Source organism: Cebus imitator, unplaced genomic scaffold, assembly GCF_001604975.1.
Source record: "Cebus imitator isolate Cc_AM_T3 unplaced genomic scaffold, Cebus_imitator-1.0 Scaffold45, whole genome shotgun sequence".
Taxonomy (NCBI): Eukaryota; Metazoa; Chordata; class Mammalia; order Primates; family Cebidae; genus Cebus; species Cebus imitator.
Window position 1 is genome coordinate 400,007 of NW_016107360.1, and position 25,425 is coordinate 425,431.

The window sequence follows — 25,425 nt, forward strand, 5'->3', positions numbered from 1 at the left end:
CTCAAGCACTTAAGAAAGACCAGTCATAAAATAAATGAAGACAATAACCCAGTATTTAATAAGCTAATAGAAATTAAGAAAATAAAGGAACTAGAAAAGTCAGACTTGGAGTAACTTGGAAACAAGGTGATGAGAAGAGAAAAAAATGTAAAAAATATTTCAGAAATGAAGACTAAATTTAAAAAAACACAAATGGTAATGCCTCAAGAGAAGGAAAAGACAGGAAGTAAGAAAATAAAGAAGAAATTAAGAGATTAGAAAAACTCAAGAGAAAGTAACAGCTATAGATGCCCAAATAACATGTAAGCTTCATCCAACAGGAACCCCTGAAGAAAAGTAAATTAACAAAACAGAAAATACTAAAGAAAATAATGCCAAATAACAAGATTTGGAACTACCCAGAAGAATCCACTATGTACCTAGCAGTATCAACCAAAAGGACCATAATTAAGAAAACTGTAGTAAAACAAAAGGACTTTAAAGGAAAAGAATTAGTTGAGCATCCAGGCAAAAAGACTAAGTCACTTGTAAGATGAAGAAAGTCAGATGTTCACCACATTTGACCAAAATGCTTTATGACAAAACCGACTGGCATATCAAAGATGCTCAACAAAAAATTGTTGAATCAAGATGGTTTTTAATCTAGCCAAAACCATCTTGAAGTTTTTGAGCAAAAGATTAATTTTATTCACATGGAAGAACTTGGGAATACTGTGCCCATGAGCCCTCACAAGAGCATCTATTGGAGGATTAGTTCCAGAAAACCAAAATGATTAAGCTATCAACATAAGCATTTGTGGTGACTATTATATGTATATTTACTTATACAACTAAGAATAAATAATGGTTTGAGGGAGAAGGTATAGTAGTTCACGACAAGAATGTAAGAATATATACAGTAAAAAAGTTCACTGTCATCTTTCAGCTATAAACTTTAAGTTAAAGCATACTAATTCAAGTTAGATTCTTCAAAGAAGAGGATGTAGAAGACACTGGCTAATTTGTTAATTTTAACAACTCATGTATTCAGTACAGCACTGAAGTGTGGGAACTAGCAATCTGTACTATGTAATACTGTCACACAACCCTGTCAACTTATCATTGAAAGTTTAATTATAGTTCATATTCATTGAAAACTTACTGCATGCCAGATGCTTCTCTAAGTGCTTTAAATATATTCATGTTATTCAGTTCTCCCAGCAACTTTATAATATAGTTATTATTAACAGTTTCAATTTACAGATAAGGTAATTAGGAAACAGAGCTGACATCCAAAGTGCAAGCAGTCTGATATCAGAGCCTGTTTTCTTTCCAACTATGCTAGCATGAGAAAATGACAAAGCTAATAGGTGTGGTGGTGCTCACCTGTAGACCGAGCTACTTAGGTGGCTGAGGCAGGAGAATTGCTTGAACCAGGAGGTGAAGGTTGCAGTGGGCCGAGGTCGTTCCACTGCACTCCAGCCTAGTGACAGAGCGAGACTTTCTCTCAAAAAAAAAAAAAAGTTACATAGCTAAAATGAACTTTCACCCTCTGCTTTTGATGAGAATTATGTATGTTATTAAAAGGTCATCACGCCGGCTGCCATGGCTCATGCCTATAATTCCCAGCACTTTCGGAGGTTTAGGCAGGCAGACCACAAGGTCAGAAAATCAAGACCACCCTGGTTAACATGGCAAAACCTCGTCTCTACTAAAAATACAAAAATTATCTGGGTATGGCTGCTGTGCCTGTAATCCTAGCTACTCAGAAGGCTGAGGCAGGACAATCACTTGAACCAGGGAGTTGAAGGTTGCAATGAGCCAAGGTCAGCACCACTGCACTCCAGCCTGGCAACAGAGCAAGGCTCCGTAAAAAAAAAAAAAAAGTCACATGTTGTTCGTAAACTCTGATTAGAAGTTATACATTTTAATGAAAGCAGGGAAATTATTTAAAATATACAAAATTAAGTTTGGCAAACAAAATACTTGAAAGTTGTCATAAAAATGACTAATGGCAGAGCTTAGTGGTAAAATATAAATAGTTCCTACAGATATCCTCATACTTATTTCATCTTCTTTTTTACTAGCCCCAATATTAGACATGAATTTAACTAGGAAGTGGGTCACTTCACATTCACTCACTTTTTCAATATCATGATTATCTCACCTTTTGTCATCATGTCTCTTTTTTTCCCCCTTCCTCTACTTAATCTGTCTCTAGTCTTCATAGAGTCTACAAACTTTACTAAGCATCTAGCACGTGCTGGCCACTATGCCTCTTAAGACAAGTCTCAGCCTTACACTGGGGAGTACAGGCATCAGGCAGGGCTTCCTAAAGGACATGGAGACTGGAAGAAAATCCATGACAGGAATGAAAAGAGGGATGGAATATGTTTCGGATTAGTAACTGCTGCGAGACCAAAGAATTTCATCGAGGCAAAATAACAAGAACGTTACGATTAAAAGATTTTTCTGTTTTTTTGAGAAAGATATATTTATACTATAAAAGTGGCAATCAAAGTTTATCAAATTCAGTCTTTGAATACTTACATTTAATTCACTTTTTAGCACTTCTTCAAGAAGATGACTTACATATTTGTTATCTTCCTCTGTAACTACACAAATCTCTTGGGAAATTTTCTCTGAAATTAAAAAAAAAATTACGTTTCAAACAAAACATATAACAAGGCCCTAGGATGCTGAAACCTAAACTTACCTGATGTTCTTAGCTGTTGACCAAAAATAGGAAGGTTCTGACTTTAGCCCAAGTGGATTAATCTGTGTCCACACTAAGATGGCCTTGATCCAGTTTACGACCCCAGTCCATAAATCTATCCATTAAACACTTTGTGGGTGAAGAAGCAGCCATTGTGCAACTAACAGAAATAAGATATTTTAGGATGCATTCAGTAGGGAGTAACTAGAGGTGACTACCATTTCAAGTTCAACAATTCAATCTTTCCATGTTTATAACGAGTCTCCCAGAACCTAACAAATTCCTTCTCAAACAGATTCACTCTTTAGGCTACAGGTTATTCCCTATGCACAGACTTACTGTGCCATCCAGTGCCCTGGTTAAGTACATCATGTTCCTTGGCATTCCTCTAGATTTTCAATTCATTAAAATTAACTTCCTGTTCTGACTACAGCAATAACAAGTAAAAAACAGCTGAAATAATTTTCTTAACATCTGGAAGAGCTGAGATGGTCTGATTTAAAATTTATGAACTATGTGACACAGTGATAGTCACCTCTGGAAGCCCTGGATACATTCTCTCAAAAGATATTAAGTCCTGCTCTACAGCAGGCAAATCAGAAGGTACCCTGATTCAAGGTATGGTGACCTCTTATTTTCATGATATGAAGTTCAACCATGAGCTGAAGTCTGAAATTTTTTCTTAATCCCCATATTCCTATCTTAAAATTTTTCAGTATTTTCTTCCTTCCACTATCTTTCAGTTTCATTTGCTGCTTTTCTTTTTAAAAATGTCTAAGTTGCTGACTCTCTTCCTTTTTTCTACTATTTACATTTAAGTCTCTAAATTTTCCTCTAGTAACAGTTTTAGTTGTATCTCAAACAATGTGATATTTTCACTCAATTTAAATTACTTCACATTTAGTTTAAAAGATGTCATTTCTTTTTATTTGCTTTTGTTTACAATCGTATCATTAGAAACATCTAATTTCTATTGTTTCTTATTTCACCTATGGATTATGTAGAATTTTACTGTTTTTATTAGATTGCTATGCAACAATTTCTATAAATTTGGTGGTTTAAACACCACCCCATTAAGTAGTTCACAGTGCTACAGGTGAAGAGATGAAGGAGGAGACGGAGAAGAAAGTGTGACAGAAAAGTTGTGAGGGGAGTACATGAACAGAAATGATAAAGTAAATGAGACAACATGTAAATAGCTGGTTAAGTACTGAATCTAGGTAGGTAAAAGACAGGGAAGCTATTTGTGTTATTTCTGTATCTTTTAAGTTTGAAACTGATTTAAAAAGTACCCTCTCCTAAAACCAAAAATTAAGAAAAAATTTATGAATCTATATTAATAGCAGTAGACTTTAAAGTTCACCTCTCGTAAGTGAACAAAACATAAGGATGTAGATTCTAGATTCATAAGTAATGTCATAAGAAATATGGTGGATCTACTATTGTCTTGGTTTCTACATTGTCAGCTAATCACTCCTAATTCCCAGTTATTTGCAATCTATAGTGGTCTGCATCTCACAGGCCAATTTCTTACAATGTCTATGGAACCAATCAATATGTCCTTCCTACTGATAAATTCTCTGTCTACAGTCATTCAAAGATTAGACCACATACCAAATCTTTATCAATTTCTAATTCAATGGTTATCAACTGGTTGCACATCACAATCAACATAAATATCTTTTTGTTTTCCTTTTATATTTTCAAATATCAATGTGTAGTGCATATCAAACAAGATACTAGCCTATATATTTGTAAAGTTCCAAAAGTGATTCTGATGTACAGCCAGATTAAAAACCTCTGCTTAGGTACTGCATTGATTTTTTTTATGATGTCAGAATTGTAAAAAGTTCTGTCACATATAGAACCTTTATAAATATGGTTTCATATATATAATACCAAATTTATACTTTATAGTGTCATACATATCATTTGTATCATATATACTATATAGATATAAATAGTAACAATCTATGATCTACCATATATTAATGATACTATTTAGAGAGCTCTACCTGTTTATACCTATACAGTGTATATTTCATGTTAACGTTTTGTTTGCAAGTTATTAAATAACTTTCAAACTGAAAAGATACAATAATGAAGAGCTTCCCTTTTACATAGATTTACTAACACATCGCATACATATCATATATGATATATATGACAATATATAGATGATACTGTATCTTTAAGTATAGACAGGTAGAACTATATAAATGATTCTATATATGTGTGCATGTATCTGTATGTATACTATTTGTGTGTGTTTATATATAGGGTATGTACGTATCCTACTATAGCCAATCACCTGAAATGGAATATTTGGGACTATTTTTGCATTTTTCTTTAATCTTCTATGTGGCAATTGGAGGATGGTGAGGATGGCGAGTTCACTGAGAAGAGAGTTGTGTTCAGTTGCCCATTACCCAGAAACTTTGATATTTCTGACATACAACTATTTCAAAAACCCAAACCCACACAAACACTATTCTTATCTGCATGCCTCACTGGTTTTACAATTAAGCAATCTCTCACCTTTACAAAGGTGATATTAAATAAGGTAACATATTTAATAACTACAGATATAAGAAACCTGACAGGCATTCAATATTTGTTAAATTGAGGGAAATACAATTTTTAAATTTTTATACAATTTCAATTCTATATCTGAACAGATGCTGAAAGTAGCATATTGATACTTTGGCAGCTCTTTGCATGTGTGAAATGAGAAGAGACCAAAGAATGATTTCTATGCAGTCAAATTTTCTTTAAGGATTTTACTTTTTAAAAGATTATTATGAAGCACACATCCGTAAAAGGACAAATCAAGGGCAAGGAGATGGACTTGAAGAGTCTTTTCATTTACTGATGACTTCATTGTGTTAGGCATTGTCTGCTCAAAATTGAGTAAGAAGTGACAGCAACTATTACTGCATTTTCCAACTAGTGTAACAATTTTAAGATTCATCTTTCTGTAGAATAAAATATTGTCATTTTAAAAATAGACATGTGTAAGAGGAAGGTAGGAGATGTGTGTAAAAGACTACATTTTGCGATTTTAGTAAGGATTAGATAATGCGTAAAATTATTTCTGGTGCCTGGTACTAGGAAACACCTAGTCGATGACGCAATTATGCTGTTATGGGCACATACATTAAGAACATAAATTGATTATAACTTCTGTCCACTCAAAAATATCAATTTCTGACTTCAAATTAATTTCTTCTTTATGGTCTTGATATTTCAAAGTTTGGTAAACAATCCATATCAACTGCATCCCACTAAGACTTTGTTTCAAATTTCTAAGTTTTAGCAAACATGCCATAATCATATGTGACAATGGAATACAAGTTTTGTGTAATACAGCTATGTTTGCATTTCTGAATTTCTTTAAAACAAATGCCTACTCATTCTCATTGTTTAAATCTTAATATCTCCACTAAGATCTAGGCTGAAGCATTTTATGTGATTGCTATTGACAATTTCAAAAGCATGCTGCACTATCAATCTTCATTGTGGATGGTAATTAAGATAGTCTCAAAAAAAGGAAAAACCAGTAATGACTGTACCTGTACCATAGACTTGGAAGTTCAGAATAGAAAAACATAGAACTACAGGAGCAGGGCTCCAATAAATTAATTGAACCTCCTCAATCCCAGTGTTATTCTAGTAACCCAAAACTCAATGAGAGGAGGAAAGGCACACGAAATATTGAAAAATCATTTTTTCACAAAGCACAAAATTCTTTCCAAACTTATGATTAATACTGATGATTTTCTCAAAGAAAGCAAAGCACGTAACGACTACTTTGAGGTTAAAGATATCAAAAACATAGAAGCCTTTAGAATTCTTAATCTCTGTTCCATTAATAAAGCACTTCTTAGAAAATTCCAGAGGTTGAACTAAAAATAGTGAGGCTTATCACAAAATCATTTTACATTCCAGAATTATACAAACTTTAATACAAAAATCTAGTCTTTGTACTACCCCTGAAAATAGACCTGAGAATAAATTATAAAGTACTTAGACGTAACATTAAATGATACATGACCTGTCAATTTGATTGATATCAGCCTCCAAGTTTTAGTTTTTACATTACCCTATTTTTTAAATAGCTTCTAAAAAGGCAGTGGCAGTGGGCAAAATACTAATGTCATAACAAGTAGGGTCCCCCCAAAATAATTTTAACATATAATCTGATTTACACTGAATAACTTTGTCTATAGCATTTAAAGGTCACATAGCTTGTTATGATTTAACAGAGAGAAAACTCACATCAGCATAGTCGATAGCCTTGTATTGAAAACTGTAAGCATTAAATAAGAAGCCCAGATTTTTCAGTTAATACATCAGCCAATGTCTGAGAACCTCTAAAGGGTAAAGATATATATAATTGCCAACTAAAATTATGCCAAAAAGAAACAATATTCAACTTAACTTTCCTGGCTCCAATGGTTAATTTGTGTATCAACCTGACTGGACCACAGGGTACCCAGATATTTGGTCAAATATCACATTAAGTGTTTCAGTGAAGGTGTTTTGGATTGAGATTAACATTTAAATAGGCAGGATGAATAAAGCAGATGGTGATTCACACTATAGGTAATCCTCATCCAATCAAATGAAAGCCTGAGACATCTACTCTTCAGATTTTGGACTTACCAGCCTACATAAGTTGGTGAGCCAAATGTTGATCTGTATCCATATCTATACCTCCTCTATTGGTGTTCCTCTGCAGAACTGTCTTATACAGGCAAAGCTCTAAGCATTCTTCACCAGGTAACCAGTAATTCCCAGGTCCTCATCACAGGATTCCCACCTCTTCTCATCCGATACAAAGCAGTCAACTCATACCTTATTCATCAATCAACCAATGCTTCCTACCAATTTCTTGAACCTACCTATAAAATACATGTTCCCCTGCCTGCAGCATGATCTAATTCTCCAACAAGGTTCACTTCAAGTGCTATCTGTTTTAATACGTATAGCCTGTGTTTTAGACACATTGTGGTGTATATGTGGGTTGGGTAGGAGAAGAAATGCAGAAGTAACAATCACCAAGGAGACTGTTGAAACTAAAAAAACCCTATTTCTAATATATAAAAGTATCTCTCTCAAACACATATCAACACACCAAGCATTCTCCTTCTATTGAAGTAAAAATCACTGTATTATTGAATCTGAGTATTCCTGAGGAAAGGCCTTTCAGCATAGGATTTCAGAAAAAAAGAAATCTGTATGTAATATGATTCTTCTAAGTTTATTCAGAGTTGATATCCATGCATTATGTACCAAAAGAGCCATGCCAGTTCCTTATAGTCATTTCAATAGTCAGCAGATGTATTACTCCTTATTTAGTGCTCATGTCATACTACATCTTTTTAATACTGCCTTTGCTTTTTATTATGGTAGGTACTTTTTTATGTTTTACCTAATGACTATAATAAAGGAGTATGAATTATTTTCTCCATTTTATAGATGAATTAAAGCCATCTATGAAGCAAGTAAACTGCGCAAAGTCAGGCATAAAATTGTCAACTTTAAGATTTCTAACTGAAATCTATGTGAAATTAGCATCCTGAAAGATTATTTTCCTCTAACACTGTTTTGTATTTTGATTTTACTTTGATTACAGTTTCTACATTATAGTGCTTTTGTTGTCTTTCTCTTCCACAAGATCACAAACTCCTGAACTCCAGTTTATGATTTCCCAGTGTCATCCCAAGCTTTGGAACACAGTAGCACCAAGAAGATAGCTGAGACTTATTTTCCAGGCTCTGTACTAGGATCATGACTCACACACATTGCTATGGGTTGAACTGGGTTCCCCTGCAAACTGGCATGCTGGAATCCTACCCACCAATATACTTCAGAATTTAACTTTATTTGGAGATAAGGTCTTTAAAGAGATGCTTAAGATGAGGTCTTTATGGTGGACCCTTGTAAGAAAAGGAAATATTGGCTGGGCACAATGGCACATGGTGGCTCATGCCTGTAATACCAGCACTTCGGGAGGCCAAGACGAGTGGATCGCTTGAGGTCAGAGGTTCAAGACCAGCCTGGCCAATCTGGCAAAACTCTGTCTCTACTAAAAATACAGAAATTAGCTGTCCATGGTGGCGTGCACCTGTAATTACAGCTACCTGGGAGACTGAGGCATGAGAATCACGTGAACCTGGGAAGTAGAGGTTTCAGTGAACCAAGATTGCACCACTGTGCTCCAGCCTGGGTGAAAATAAGGAAATATGGACACAGACATCTATAGAGGAAAGACTATGTGAAGACAAAGGATGAAGAAACCACCTACAAGGCAAGCAGAGAGGCTTTAGACGAAAGGAAACCTACCAAAACCTTGATCTCGGACCTCTAGCATCCAAAGTTATGAAAAAACAAATTTTGGCTGTTTAAGCCACCCAGACTTGGTACTTTGTTATGGCAGTGCTAGCAAACTAATATACACATTTTCTTACATCAATTTGAATAAAAAATTGCTGTTAAACAAAGACTGTTTAAAAAAAAAAAAGACAGACATAGAGAGATCAAGAAATTATCAGTGGAATCTTATTTTAGAGGAATAAAAAATACAACCATTTTACTTTCAAGCCAGTAACAACTATCAGTAAGTCAAGATAAAATATTTATTTTAAATCTATGTATTCTAAGGAAAAAAAATGAATAAGACTTAAAAATATTTTAACATAATTCCAATTTTATTAAGATGTAACATAACAAGCTGATGATGCACCCCAAAGAACTACAAAAACAAAAATCCAAAATTTGTAAATAGAAAGAATGATCACAACAGAGCTTAACAAAATAAAGACTAAAAACACAATACAGGCTATCCACAGTGGGTCACGCCTGTAATCCCAGGATTTTCGGAGGCCGAGGTGAGTGGATCACCTGAGGTCAGGAATTCAAGATAAGCTTGGCCAACATGCTGAGACCCCATCTCTGCTAAAAACACAAAAATTAGCCAGGCATGGTGGGTACATGCCTGTAACCCCAGCTACTCTGGAGTCAGGTAGGAGAATTGCTTCAACTGGGGTGGTGGAGGTTGCAGTGAGCCAAGATTGCACCACTGCACTCCAGCCTGGGTGATAGAGTGAGACTGTGACCCCCTCCAAAAAAAAAAAAAAACCCAAAACAAAAAACAAAATACAAAGATAAACAAAATGAAGTTTGGTTGCAAACCACCCAAAAATAATAATCATCATCAGTAAACCACTAAGCAAAAAAGAACCACCGAATAAAATGAGAAAGAAGGGAACATTATAACTGATACATAAAAACACAGAGACTCACGAGAAACTATTATGACCAACTATATGCAGACAACCAGGAAATCTTAGAGGAAGTTGACAAATTCCAGGAGACATACAACCTACCAAGATTGAATGAGGAGAAAATAAAAAAAAAATTAACAGACCAATAATTATTAATGATATTGAAGCAGTAATAAAAAGTCTCTCAGGAACTAAAAACCCAGGACCAGATGGATTCACTGCCAAACGCTACTAAACTTATCAAGAACTGGTGCTAAGTCTCTTCCAACTATTCCAAGAAATTGAAGAGGAAGGAATTCTTCCTAACTCATTCTTTGGGGCAAGCATCACCAAAACCAGACAAGAATACAACATTAAAAAAAACAAAAACACTACAGCCCAATATCCCTGACAAATATCGACAAACTCCATAGAAAACATTAGCAAACCAAATCTAGCAGCACATCAAAAGATAACACACCACAGTCAAGTGGGATTTCTCCCAGGGATACCAGATTGTTCAACATATGCAAATCCATAAATGTGATACATCCCTATCAACAGAATAAAGGCTAAAAACAATATGATACTGTTAATAGACATAGAAAAACAATTTGATAAAATTCAGCATTCCTTTTACACAAAAACTCTCAACAAATTAGGTATAGAGGGACATACCTCAACACAACACAAGCAATATGTGATAAACCCACAGCTAACATTATACTTAATGGAGAAAAGCTGAAAAGCCTTTCCTCTAAAATATAAAGAACAAAAAAAGAATGCCCACTTTCACCACTCCTATTTAACACAAAACTGGAAGTCCTACACAGACCAATCAGGGAAGAGAAAGAAATATAAGACATCCAAATTGGAAAAGAAGTTAAATTGTTGTTCCATTGCAGTTGACACAATCTTATCTTTCAAAAAACCTAAAGACTCCAACACAAAACTCTTAGAACTGATACATTTAGTAAGGTTGCAGGAAACAAAATTCAACATACAACATCAGTCATATTTTCATATACAAGTAACAAACTAGGTAAAAGAGAAATCAGGAGAGCAATTCCTTTTACAATACGTAGTTTAAAAAGTAAAATAAAATACCAAGGAGGCAAAGATCTTTACAACAAAAAACTACAAAATACTAATTAAAGAAATTGAAGAGGACATTAAAAAAATGGGAAGATATTTATGTTTATGAATCGGAAGAATATTGTTAAAATGACCATACTACATCTAAAGCAATCTACAGATTCAATGCAATCCTTGTCAAAATTTCAATGATACTCTTCACAGAAATAGAAAAAAAAAAAATCCTGAAATATGTATGAAACCACAATAGATCCAAAATAGCCAAAAGGAATCATGAAAAAAAGAACAAAGCTAGATGCATCATACTACCGGACTTCAAAATACACCAAAGCTGTAGTAACGAAAACAGTACAGCATTCGTTTAAAAACAGACACAGAAGACAATACAATGAAATAGGGAAACAAGAACTAAATCCACACATTTACTGTCAACTGATTTTCAACAAAGACACAAGGAACATAGAGTGGGAAAAGCACATACCCTTTGACAAATGGTGCTGAGAAACTGAATACAGCTAGTGCTCGACTTACGACCATGATTGGTTCCAACAGACTGGTCGTAACACAATTTGGTTCTAAGTTGAGTAGGCTATATGTACAGTACTGTGAAATGATGTTATAAAAATCTTTAAGTCATATTTTATCCTAATTTTCTTTGTTCATTTTATGCCATTTGTATCAACTCTACACCATTTTGTTTCTTATTTTTACATTCGTCAGGTGTAAGTAAAACACTGCATTACCAGTACAACAGGCTTAATATTTGCAAAACATACAAAATTACAAAATACAGGTGCATACAAAATACAGGTTTAAAAAATACCATAGGAAACATTTTCCCAATTGCAAAACATATCAAAATATATAAACATGTACGAAACATTTTATTGGCCGCTGATGCTTGGCTGCGGATCGTTGATGTCGTCATCTGAGGCAGCAGTTAGGGTTACCGGAGTTGGTTTTTTCATAAACATAGTGAGCTTTGTCTGAATTGCATGTTTCTTTTTTTCTTCATAAATTTCATGATATAGAAGAAACACATCGTGCGTCATCCAATCCTTGCAAATCGTTCGATGTTTGGGTCCATTGCTTTGAAATGTATAAGAAGTTTATTGGGAGGGGTTTGATGAAAAATATCCAAGACACAAAACACAAATTGCTGTACCGAGTCTGGGATAACAGTTGAAATGGTGCACGCGGAGATGGTAGTGCTGCCAGAAGCTGGTCCGCACTGTCGTACGCCCAGCTGGGCAACGTTTGCGCTGCCAGACGTGGAGCAGTTGTGGCTAGAGATTGTGGTGGTAAAGTCGAATGGTCGTAAGCTGCATAGGTCGTAAGTCAATCAATGCCTGTATCCACATGCAGAAGAAAGAAACTAGACGCCTATCTCATCATACACCAAAAACCAAACCAAACCAAACAAAAAACCACCTTAAAATAGACTGAAGACATAAATTTAAGATGCAAAATTATAAAAATAACTGGAAGAAAACAGAGGAAATTCTTGAGGACATTGGTGTAAAAAAGGATTTTATGGCTAAGACTCCAAAAGCACAAAGAACAAAAATAGAGAAATGGTACTTACTAAAGGAAAAAGTTTCTGCACAGCAAAGAAAATCAACAGAATGAGGAGAAAATCTGTTGAATGAGAGAAGGTATTCGCAAACTTTCATCCAACAAAGGACTAATATCTAACATACACGAGAAATTCAACAGCAAAAAAAGAATCCCATTAATAATTAGGCAAAGGACACGAATAGACATTTCTTAAAAGAAGGCACAAAAGGCCAGGTGCAGTGGCTCATGCTGGTAATCCCAGCACTTTGTGAGCCCAAGGGAGATAGATCACAAAATCAGGAGATCACGACCATCCTGGCTAACATGGTGAAACCCCATCTCTACTAAAAAGACAAAAAATTAGCCGGGCGTGGTGACACATGCCTGTAGTCCCAGCTACTTGGGAGACTGAGGCATAAGAATCCCTTGAACTTTGGAGGGGGAGGATGCAGTGAGCTGAGATCACTCCAATGCACTCCAGCCTGGGTGACAGAGCAAAACTCCATCTCAAAGAAAAAAAAACAAAAACAAAATGAAAACATACAAATGGCCAACAGATATCTAAAAAAATGTTCAACATCACTAATCCTCAGGAAAATGTAAATCAAAACCACAACGAGTTATCAACTCAGCCCAGTTATAGGGCTATTATGAAAAAGACAAAAAATAACAAATGCTGCAGAGGATGCAGAAAAAAGGCAACTCTTACGTTGGTGAAAATGTAAATTAGAACACCTCCACAAAAAACAATATGGAGATTCTCAAAAAACAAAATAGAACTACTATACACTACTCAGTATATCAAAGGAATATCTGTACCCCAATGTTTATTGCAGCACTGTTCATAACAGCCAATTTACCATATCAACCTAAGCATCTATCAATAGATGAAGAAAATGTGGTATATATACACAATGGAATACTATTCAGTCATAAAAATGAATTAAATTTTGTCATTTGCAGTAACACAGATGGAACTGGAAGTCATTGCTTTAAGTTATATATCCCAGCCCCAGTATGACAAATATTGCATGTTGTCACTCACATAATGAAAGATTTAAATAATTGATTTCTTAAAGAAGAGAAAGATGACTACCAGGTGGAAAGAGTAGTAGAGAAGGAAATAAAGTGAGGTTAGTGGGTCCAAACACACAGTCAGAAGAAGTAAGTTTTAGTGTTCAAAAGCATAATAGTGTGACTATTAGCAGTTAACAATATATCGCATATTTTACAATAGCTAAACGACAACATATGAAATGTTCTCAAAATTAAGATAATAAATATTTGAGATGATGGATATCCTCAATACCCTGATTTGATCATTATGCATTGTATCAAAATATCAATGTAGCCATAAATACGTATAGATACATACCAATTTTTAAAAATCAGAATTTCCTAAACTTTAATGCAGTAGGCACACATGTATTATTTTCTTCTTACTTCCATTTGAGAATATATACCTACATTTAATTATTTCCATCTGGAAGTAGAAAATATTCAATTATGCAAATAAAGGTGATATATGATTAAGAGAAAGTATGTAATAGACTAATTCATGTGTGATATTTAATATATGCACAAAACGTTTCAAACAGAACAAAAGGATATTCTTCAAAGATAGCAGTAACAGCAGAGATACCATTTTTCAATTTCTATAAATCTCCATATAAAACCAGAACTAGATAAAAACCAAAAGCCTATGAACAACGTTGTAAGCACAGAAAAACTATCATAACCCTCAAAATACAGCTAAATGAAGATGAACCACCACCAGACACCAAACATAAGACATGGGAATACAAGCAGAAAGAAGCAGAGGGAAGCAACATAACAGGGTGTCTGATAGACTGGATAACAGAAGAACCCCAAGTTAGCCAACAGATACTCATTGAAAATTGGAGTAGACCAACTTGAACAGAGCTCTAAAAGAACTTTACCCAAAAAATTGTCTGTGAAGTTAATAGAAAGAACATTTGGTCAGACTCACAGAAACTGTATACCCTCAAAATTGGCACACCAGGATTCCCTTCTAGCACAGATCCAACAAAATAAGAAATTGGGAATAGAATAAAGATTATGCAGGAATGAAATTAGTTAAAGAAAGAAAACGTACATATAAAAGTGAGAGAGGAAAACAGAACTAGGAAATCATGCAATTGGACTGCCATATATGTAGTTACCACAAGAAAACAGAAGGAGGAGCTCCTTGAACTATCTGGAAAATGGGCTTCCCCTTAAAGTTTAATAAAATTAACTTCTTAGAAAAATGAAGAGAAAAGCATCAAATCCAAACACCATATAAAATTATTATAAGAAAAAAAAACAAGCAGAATAATACCTCTAAAGATATAAGGGCATATCAAAAAGGCGTGCTTATCAAACCAATCAAAGCCATAACCTTCTATTTCAAAGCAAGCTAAAAGGCATTAAGGTAACAAAACAAGGTGTTAAAAAAAAATACAATTTACAGTTAGAAACAGTCAACTTAGGTGAGTAAAGTCAGAAAAAAAATTAGAAATAAAAGATTTCAGAAATGAGGACTAAGCATGGAATGACTCAAGTAAAAATACAATGGACTCCAAAAACTGTAAAAATGAGGAAAAATCTCTAAATGAAAAAAAGGTTAAAATGATTCAATAGAAAATAAAGATGATGCAACATACACATAACAATCCATGATGAAAAGAACGGTAAAAATAACTCAACACTTTTCTAAAATTTTTATTTATATTAAGAGAAAGTATTTTTAGACCAATTCACTTACAGTATTTAATATATACACTTAAAATTATTTCAAACAGAACAAAAGGGTATCTTAAAAGATGGCAGTGATGGTAGAGATACCATTTTTCCATTTCCATGAATCACCCTCAAAAAAAACAGAACTAGATAAAAAAACCAAAATCCCATGAACATTATACCAACAAATGTAGAATCAGAAAATACTTCAGTATTCATAATTTTCTATTGCATCGTTTCAATTTATTTTCATTTACAAATTGTTCACTTAACTTCAGTAAAATTGCCGCTGTGTATAGTAGTTACTTTAACACCTTGGAGACTTCTATAACCATAATCAAGTTATGAAAACATTTAACCATCCCAAAACACACCCTCCCCCAACTCCTACCCCTAGGCAACCACTGACCTGTTCTTCATTAACTACGGTTTTGTTTCTAAGACTATCACAAATGAAATCATGCAGCATGTAACCTTTGAGACAAGCTTCTATCACTCAGCGTAATTTCTCCAAGATAAACAAATTTTGTATGTGAACAGTTCATTTTTTTTTCACAGGTGAATATCCTTCCTTTGGCTGTATCAATTTATTAATTCATCCACTGAAGGACATTTACATTGTTTCCAATTTTTGGCGATTACGCACAGAGCTTCTATAAATATTCATGTGCAGTTTTCTGCATGAACAGTTTTCCTTTCTCCAGGTTAAGTTCATAACAGGATTGCTTGTTCATATGGTAAACATACACTTATTTTCACAAAAACTGTCAAACAGCATTCCAGTCACCAGTACTTGGTATTATCAGTATTTTCATTGTAATCATATTGACAAGTATGTAACAATACCTCATCATGCTTTTGGTTTGCTAATATATTCATGAGGAATAATGGTTTGTAGTCACCCAGTATTGTCTTTTTGTGGTTTTTGGTACAACTGGCAGATAAGAGTTCTTCCCTCCACTATTTTCTGGAAGTAACTAAGAATTAGTATTGTTTGAATATTTTAGAGAATTTATCAGTGAAACCATCTGAACTTGTAGATCTCATTTCTGCTAGTTTCTGAATCATGAGCTCAAGAACATTCTGATAGACTGGGTAGTTCACAGTTTTCAAAGAATTTGTTCATTTTATCAAAGTTGTCAAATTTGTGTGCAGAAATATAACATTCCATCATTCTTTTAGCATCTGAAAACCTGTAGTAAAACCCCCTTTCATTCTTAATACCAGTGGCATTTTTGCCATCTTGTGATAGGTTTGTCAACTTTATTCACCTTTTCAAAAACCCAGCTTTGGTTTTTATTTTCATGTACATTTTACTTTTATTGATTTCTACTCACATATTCTTCTGCTTACTTAAGGCTTACTTTGCTCCTCTATTTCTAGTTGATTATGGTGAAAACTTAGTAGATTCAAGACCTTTCTTCATTTTCCACACAAGAATTTAGTGCTATAAAGTTCCTTCTAAGTACTGTTTCGGTAGCATTCTCCAAGTTTTGATACATTTTTATTCTACTTCCGCTCAAAATATTTTCCAATTTATCTTGAAACTTTCTCTTTGACCCATAAATTGGTGTTTAGTTTCCAAGTATTTTAAGGTTTCTGTTATCGTCCTACTACAATTTTCTAATTTATTTCTATCAGGGTCACTGAACATACTTTGCATGCTTTCAATTATTTTCTATTTTTTATTGTGTTTTATTACCCAGGATACTTTGTCTTATGGAATGATCCAGTTGCACTTGAACATTTAATTTTTCTATTGTTGAGTGTAATGTCCTGTAAATGTCAGATCAAGTTGGTCGACAGTGATACTCAGCTAGGCATTCCGACTGTTTAGTATTTGCAATGACTCAGAATTAAAACTTCCAAATTTTTTTTTTTCATTTTTACTTACATTTGTCAATTCATGCTAACTATACCTTGAAACCCTAAGTGCATATTTAGAAAAGCGTCTCTGCTTGCTATGATTTGAATGTGGTGTCCCCTCCAAAGTTCAGGTATTGCTATGACAGTATTAAAAAGTGGGGCCTTTGGAGGCCAAGGCAGGTGTATCACAAGGTCAGGAATTTGAGACCAGCCTGGCCAATATGGTGAAACCCCATCCCTACTAAAAATATAAAAATTAGTTGGGCATGGTGGTGTGTGCCTGTAGTTCCAGCTATGTGGGAAGCTGAGGCAAGACAATCGCTTGAACCCAGGAAGCGGAGGTTGCAGTGAGCTGAGATCCTGCCACTCCACTCCAGCCTGACAACAGGGCAAGGATCCGTCATAATCAATCAATAAGAGGAGATTAGGCCATGAGCGCAGCTCCCTCCCAAAAGGGAATAAAGGCCATTATGAAGGAGGCTTCTCAGTGTTGGGCTTTTTAGCTTGTTCTCCTGCCATATGAGGACACATCTGTTCTCTTGTTCTTCCACCATGTAGGGACACAGTAAAAAGGCCTACACCAGACATCGTCACCTTGATTTTGTACTTCTCATCCTTCAGAGCTGTGAGAATAAATTTTTGTTAATTATGCATTCTGTGGTATTCTGCCATAACACCACAAACTAAGACGCTGCTGAGTTTTACCTTATGATGATGAAGTGTCCCTCTCTCACAGGTAGTTTCCTATGTTCTAAAGTCTACTTTGATACTAATATATTTACTCCAGTTCTTATGACAAGCATATGTATCGTATGACTTCACACTTTTGGTTTTAACATAATCATATTGGCGGTGGGCTCTTATACAGAGTATATAATCAGGTCATACTTTAATATTCTGAAAATGCCTGTATTCTATGTGCTGAAACCATTTACACTTAATATAGTTGATATTTGGATTTAGAACAATTCGTTTTTTTTTTTCCCTGTTATCTTCTTCTGCTTCTCCTTTCTCCTCTCTTGGCTAAAACTTTCATTTAGTATTCATTTTCTCATTTCTGATCTCTTTGTATACATTTTTGAGTGCTCTAGGAATTGTAATACACTTGGTTAGCCTGCTATAGTACACATAAAATGTGCTACCTCAAATAGAATACAGAAATCTAACCATGGTATTGCTCTCTTTGCCCTACTTGTGTTGCAAGTGTTGCAATGTTGATACGGTTTGGCTGTGTCCCCACCCAAATCTCATCTTTAACTGTAGCACCCATAATTCCCAAGTGTCATGAGATGTATGTGGAGGAAGGTAATTGAATCATGAGGGCATGTCTTTCCCATGCTGGTCTCATGGTAATGAACACGTCTCATTAAAACTGAAGGTTTAAAGGGGAGTTCCCTTGCACATTCTCTCCTGCCTGTCACCATGTAAGATGTGCCTTTCTCCTCTTTCACCTTGCGCCATGATTGTGAGGCCTCCCCAGCCATGTGGAACTGTCAATCCATTAAACCTCTCTTCTATAAATTACCCAGTATTGGGGATATCTTCATTAGCAGTGTGAGAACAGACTAATATAGTTCTCTACAACACTGTTGCTGTCCTCATAAAAACTCACTCAAAATTTTATAGCATTTGCTTTTAACTGTCAAATACTTAAAAAACTAAAGAAGATTATATGTGTCTATTTCATTTATCCAGATATTTATCAATTTTGTTCCTCTTAGGTAACTACTTATGTCCCAAGATTCCTTCTGGTATCATTTGTTTTCTATGTGAAGAGCTTTCTTTAGGTATTCTCTTAGGAGTACATCTACTGGCAGTAAATTCAGTTGTCTTTAATATGAAAAAGTCTTTGACATTTCCTCCTGAAAGGTTTTTTGCTGAATACAGAATACTGGATAGGTGGTAGTTTTTTAGCACTGTAAACATCCTGTTCTACTTTCTTCTGGTCTTCATAGTTTCTGATGAGAAATCTACATTCACATTATTCTATCCCTCTAAGTAAAGGATCACTTCTTTGGCTACTTTTAAGGATCTCATTTTGTCTTTGGTTTTCACTCATTATCATGAAGCACTGTGTGTGGATTTCTTTAGATGTATCATGTTCGAGCTCATTTACTTATTGAATCTATAGTCCTATGTATTCTGACAAATTCAGGAGTATACACCACAATTTATTCAAATATGTTTTTTAACTACATTCTGTATCCTCTCCCACTGGACTGACAACCTATTACTGTCACAAAAGTGTCTGGTCAATGTTCATTCTCCCTCCACTTTTCATTCTGGTTGGACTGAAAAATTTCAGACGACCCATTTTCAACTTTACTGACACGTCCTGTCATCTCCAGAGCCCAACCAACCACTTTAGATAGTGTTTTTTTTTTTTTTTTCCCCCAGTTCTAACATTCTCCTTTGGGTCCCTACATGTTCTGTACTTTGGTGACACTTTCCATCCTTCGTTTCAACAGCAACACTTGCTGCAGCACTTTCACAATAAGTGTTTTATTTTTCAGAGATTCCACCTGTGTCATCTCAGCATTGGTACGGATCATCTTTGCCATGTGAATTTAGTTTTTCCTAGTCCTTTTTATGCCCAAGTGACCTTGAACCATATCCTTTATATTTGGGTACTCTCCTGTTGGATCATATTCTATTATGGAACTCAGTCCTGTTTAAAACCTCTGTCCAATATGTGTGTTAACAAGAAACCAAACCAGCTGGTCTCAGGTCTCAATTTTAATCATTCCTCTGCGTCATGCATCCAATCTCAATTTCATTTTTCAAAGCTTCTGCTGTACTATTTGTATCACCTGTCTCTGTGTGCTTCTCAGTGGCCAGTCTGAGACCAGGGTTTATCCTAGTTCAGTACTTAGTCTTATGGTTTGATGTTTAGAGTCAAATCCATTAATACACAGCTCAGGGTTAGCCCAGAAATTTGTATGCATTATGAACTTTCCTGTGCTCCAACACAATCTCTCCTTTGCTTTTCATATTCCTAAGGGCATCCCATTTCAGCATCCCACCTGAAAGCTGAGGTTTCATTTTCCCCACTTGACCCACATATATGATAAACACACCATGACCAGAGCTAAGAAAAAGATGACCAAGTAGTAGTGTTCACTCCAACCCTTGAAACCAGAGCAATTCTGAGCAGAGAAATATTCCCTTCCCTAACAACTTTAGGCTCATCCAGACCCCTATTGCTGCTTTTGTCAGTGCTACCACTGTCACACAATTGCTTGAGGTAACAAAAACATTAGTGTGGAAACAAAACAAAAAGGACAGCAAGGGGATTTCTTCTGTTTCTTACCATTAACAGACCACTTTTCTGCTCCTCTGACAAGAATGAGAAGTTTTCTCTTGCAGTTCTGTCTAGTCTGATGCCCATTTCTGGTTTTGGGGTGGCACTGGGTCCAGGTTAGTATACAGCAGAGGAACAAGGTAGCAAAGTTTGCTGCCCATTAGGTATTATTTCTAATGTGAATCTACCATTAATCTGCTACTATTGACTTCAAATCTTCAAGTAACTGTTCCATGTGTTCTGTCCATGTTTTATAGCTTCATTAAGTGGGAGAAATAGAGTGGCATGGTCTTGTTCCACCTTGCCTAAAACTAGAACCTACCTGTGTCTTTTTACATATGAACAAGTGACCAAAAAATTTGTCTAAATAAAAAAAGCTAATTTGATATAAAATAGATTCAAAATGAAAATAAGATTATCTTAGTTTAATTGGAAGCATTTTTTATTCATATATAAATATTGCTTCTTATTATCAATGGCACCTTATGGTAAATGAAACATGGTGGAAATGTACTTGTTATATTCCTCCTTAATCACGTACCATAATTCTCATTGACAGCTGCTTATCTAACAGAACATTAGCCATCTTGTACCAAAATAGTAGAGACTGTTCAAATCTTTAAGTTTCAAAGTCAAAGTCATACTGTCTCTCATTTGCGTAATTTTAACAATAGTCTCCAACCATACTCAAATCTGATGGCTACAAATACAGGACTTCAAAGTTTTGGCTGCTTCACTGGTCCACAATATACTAGAGAAGACAATATTCTCAAATACCAAAGACAACTAGTATTTATTGAAGCACGTAGGATATTAATCTAGAACTTCTCAGGAGGTCAGGTGTCCTTTTGTGCAGGACTCTTCAATGCTATAGCTATATACTATTAGGTCCAAAAGCAAGAAGAGAAGACATGGAGGCCCTTCCAAGAAAAGTATGTTCCTCTTCCTGTACTTCTTTCAAGGAGTTAATGGTAGCACAGAGGCAGGAAGAATTAGAATGTCAACCATCTCTGCTGAAAGGTGCATTAAGGAATGCCTAGCTTAAAATTCTGAATGTCAGAGTTTTTAATATATCCATCTGCCAGACTCCTTTTAAATGTTCTCAAATTTCAATCCAGTTTTAAGGGCAAAATAACTTCTTTAGGGTTCAGCTCCCTGGTTTAATGTTATTTGCAATCTAAAATATAGCCACTTTTCATTAGAATACATGATTTAACAAAACATAGCTGTATACAATCTGGTTTCATAAATGTTCAATTCCAGTGTTATTCTAACTAAAATCTCATAAGCAAAAGGAGTTATAATGTATAAATCTCAAAGTTTATCAAAAAGGCCAAAATCTAATCAGAAACATTCATATCTTTTAAAGCTTCCTCTTACCTTCCTTGAACATTGGATCTCTTAGTATATAGGAAGTATATTGTTTTCTATAAACAGTTAGAAAATAGATGTAATCGGGGGTCTTTTATTTTCACAAAACGGTTATATGTAAAGTTTCTAATACAGTTTCTGCTTTACCATGTGACAGACGCACGACACATTAAGGGGCAAGGAATATGCATATGCCTTTATCAATTACTTCTACTAAGAGTGGTGTTTTTATTTCATAAGAAACTCAGTAACAATGGAAGAAAGACAAACACTAAGGTAAATCCTCAAGCAAGTGGACAAAATATCCAGAAATCTGTCTCCAATTTTCTGGGAAACATTCAACAACCTGCAATTCTTTCACTGAGCTTTATGGTCCACTGTACTGGCCTCTTGAACTAAAGTTAATGTCCTTTGAGAAATAATGTATCAAATCCAAAAGTAGCCATTTCCAAAAGATATTTCAAGTTGTAATTCATTCAAAATGACTGCAGTGTTCTCCATTATTCTATTGCATTCCTTGAATCAAAGGCCAATCTTACAGTCTATCTTCTGTGTCACAAGAAAGAATTTTAAAGTGATATTAAAGAGAATCACCACTATTGAGTCTTGATGTGTCTAAGTTTCATCTGTAAAGGGGACTCAAGGTTTGTTTGAATACCTTGAAATAGGAAGCTATTAGAACAGGAAAAAGAAAGGCAGGCAGTAAATATAGGCAGAATGGCGAAAAAGGCAATATACTACAGTACAAATGGACAGAGACATAAAGACTTGCAAAAAAAAACATACACTCCCCCCCCCATTAAAAGGTCAAAGTGGTCTTCTGATAAGCTAGCTCACAAGCTAACTGAGCTAACTGAGCATGTTTCAACTGGAGGACAATGGCACACAGGCAGATTTTTTAAAAATATATTTTGTATTATCAGATCTTAACCACATTTTTAAGTGAGTCACTGAATATAGGATGAGGTTTCCTACCTTAGAACTAAAAGTAAGAACCAGGCATGTGACATCTTGTCTCCTGCACATGTTTTTACATGTAAGCAGAATAGTCAAGCATATGACTGTCTTCTAACTCAATGACAGCTGCTTCTTTCTTCCCCCTTCTTTCTTGCCTATTAAACTCTCTACTTTTTAAAACCACTCCACATGTGTCTGTGTCATTTTTTTCTATTTCAACTCAAAAGGAAAAACCTGTTCTCTACTCAGCAGAGCTGTATCAATACTTTTTTTTTTTTTTTGGCTTTTCAGAGTATATATTCCCTAAGTTAGTAGAGAGAACAGTTCGAAGGAAAAGCAACATTCCAAGGTTAATGACTCATGAAATTATTTACCAAATGTACTATTTGCTTTGAGCATAAATATTTGGATTTTTTTAACTATCTACATTAAAGTATCAGTGGCTAGCTTTTGTCTGGTATCAAGTTTTATTTAGCTAGTTGTTTAATACCTCAATGTGACCTTCAAAAGCAATACATTTACTTGTTTATGCTTAAATTACTATTTCACTGCCAACAAATAAAGGAAATGATAAAAGTAAAACAAATGAACTCTACTTTTCCTAATCCTGACCCAAATATTGAACTTTGCCATGTGCTTTTTTCTTGTAAGATTCCAAGGGGCCCAAACTGCTTTTAAATCCTGTTGCAGCCTTCCTGCTTTTACTAATTCAAGCTTGACGTAAATGTTCTTAGATTCAGAAAAGATAGAGTTACAGTATTCTTTGAGAGAATGAAGAATAAAAAAATATTATGTATAAAGAAGTTACAGTATTACTGTGAATATTTGAAAAATTGAGCACCATACTCAAAGCCAGAAACATTAAAAATTAGGGTTACTATATAAATCATCTTAGCTGTCACTCTGCATTGCCCAAAAAACATGACTAACAATACAAACGGTCTCATCCCGGGCCTTTAACAAAAAAAAGCCTGATGAGGACATACCACAGATGCGGAATGTTGTCTGGTTACTGATTTGGAAAACCTGATTTAAAATTCCTCATCTTTCCAACTTGGTCCAAGAGACTCAACAAACCAACAATATCGCGCAGATCAAATGCCATGATTTTAAGTTAAAAAGTTAAAGAATCACTAAGAAATCAAGGCACTAGTTTCTGCATATGCATAAAACACAGTCCAACAGTCTTCCTAGTTCTCAGCAATTATGTATCAAAGTTATTCTCATGTGATTTTACTCCTTTCAGTCAATGCCAATTAAAAGCATATTTAGCTACTTTCAATGTCTAAACATAAAAGAATTTAACTGCTCTTCTACCAGTACAGTTTAAAAAAAAAAAAAAAGGTATAGTATGAGGGTAACTTGACAGTTGCTAAGTACTTACTGAAAGAAATCTACTTGTATCACTTATCTGAGTAAGATGTAGGTTTCTGAACCAGTAAGATGCTGTATTTCAGAGAAAATCAATTTCCTGCAAATACTTAAACAGAAAACATTACATAATGACTGGAAAAAATATCAACTAAAGCTAGTTAAAACCAAAAGGGATGAAATGAATTTCCAATTTTACCTATCTTTCCTTTTTTTTAATACACACTACCATATATAAAAAGAGGCACCATGAGGCAGTTTTGTAGCACAAGCTTACTTGGGTTTATACAATTATAACCAAGAAAGAATAAAATAAAATTTTAAAAATACTTTTTAGCCACAAACTTGAATATATTAAATAGTTGAAGAGTGGAGGTAAAAAATAAAAGCAGGATTTCAGGGCTTTTCTTAGAAACTCTTAGAATATTGACCCTCATGCCAGGATATGTTCAGCATACTAAATCAAGTGTGGGTTGGGACTGTTTGTATGGCTTATGTAAATCTATATAACGTATGTTACCACTGGCATCTGTTACCACTTTAATCATTTGGGTTCATCTGAGCATGCAGAGCAGGCTTGGGTGGGCTTAACTAGCTTGAGGGACAAAAATACAATGCCTCTTTGTTAAGTGGATATTTACAAACTCATCAGTCCAGTGTCTTCTTGTACTACTCCCTAGAAAACTGTTTTAAATTTCACTCACAGAAGCCTGAATGAGTTAAACATTAAAGAACAACCACCAAATCCAACCTTCTACCTAAGGGATTATGAATGCTTCATTTTACATAGTTTTAACAAATTTGTAATTAATTATATTTTAACAGACTGAAAGACAAATTAAACTACCACTTTCTATACATGTTTTCTATTTCAAATAGATGGAAATCCATATAAACATACTGATGCTAAAATAAATTAGGCTTAAAATTACCTAAAAGTATAAGATAAAAATCAGATTTAGACTTGCTATATATCACAATTTGGAGATTTTAGTCAAAAGCATGCCTTGAAGTTAGCAAACCTCAGTACCACTGAAAGAGTATTATTTTCTCCCAATGTTAAAATTCCCATACTACACAAAAGATATTGACTTGAAGATAGATTAAGATGGTCCAGAACACACAGACTACTTGGGTGACAAGTAATTTTCGAGTCAAAATGTTCTTGCAAAACATCAGACATGACATTTATCCTAGAAATG

The 25,425-nt window shown here is 34.7% G+C and overlaps 1 protein-coding gene across 7 annotated transcripts in view; it reads right to left on the reverse strand.

Moving 5' to 3' along the window:
• The window catches only part of CRPPA (CDP-L-ribitol pyrophosphorylase A), a 324,254-nt gene that overhangs the window by 175,729 nt on the left and 123,100 nt on the right, over window positions 1-25,425 (reverse strand). For all 7 annotated transcript variants that reach the window (XM_017526901.2, XM_017526899.2, XM_017526900.2 and 4 more), the window contains one exon: window positions 2,530-2,621. In XM_017526901.2, coding sequence (XP_017382390.1) covers window positions 2,530-2,621 — 92 coding nt within the window. The remainder of the gene's footprint in view (window positions 1-2,529; window positions 2,622-25,425) is intronic.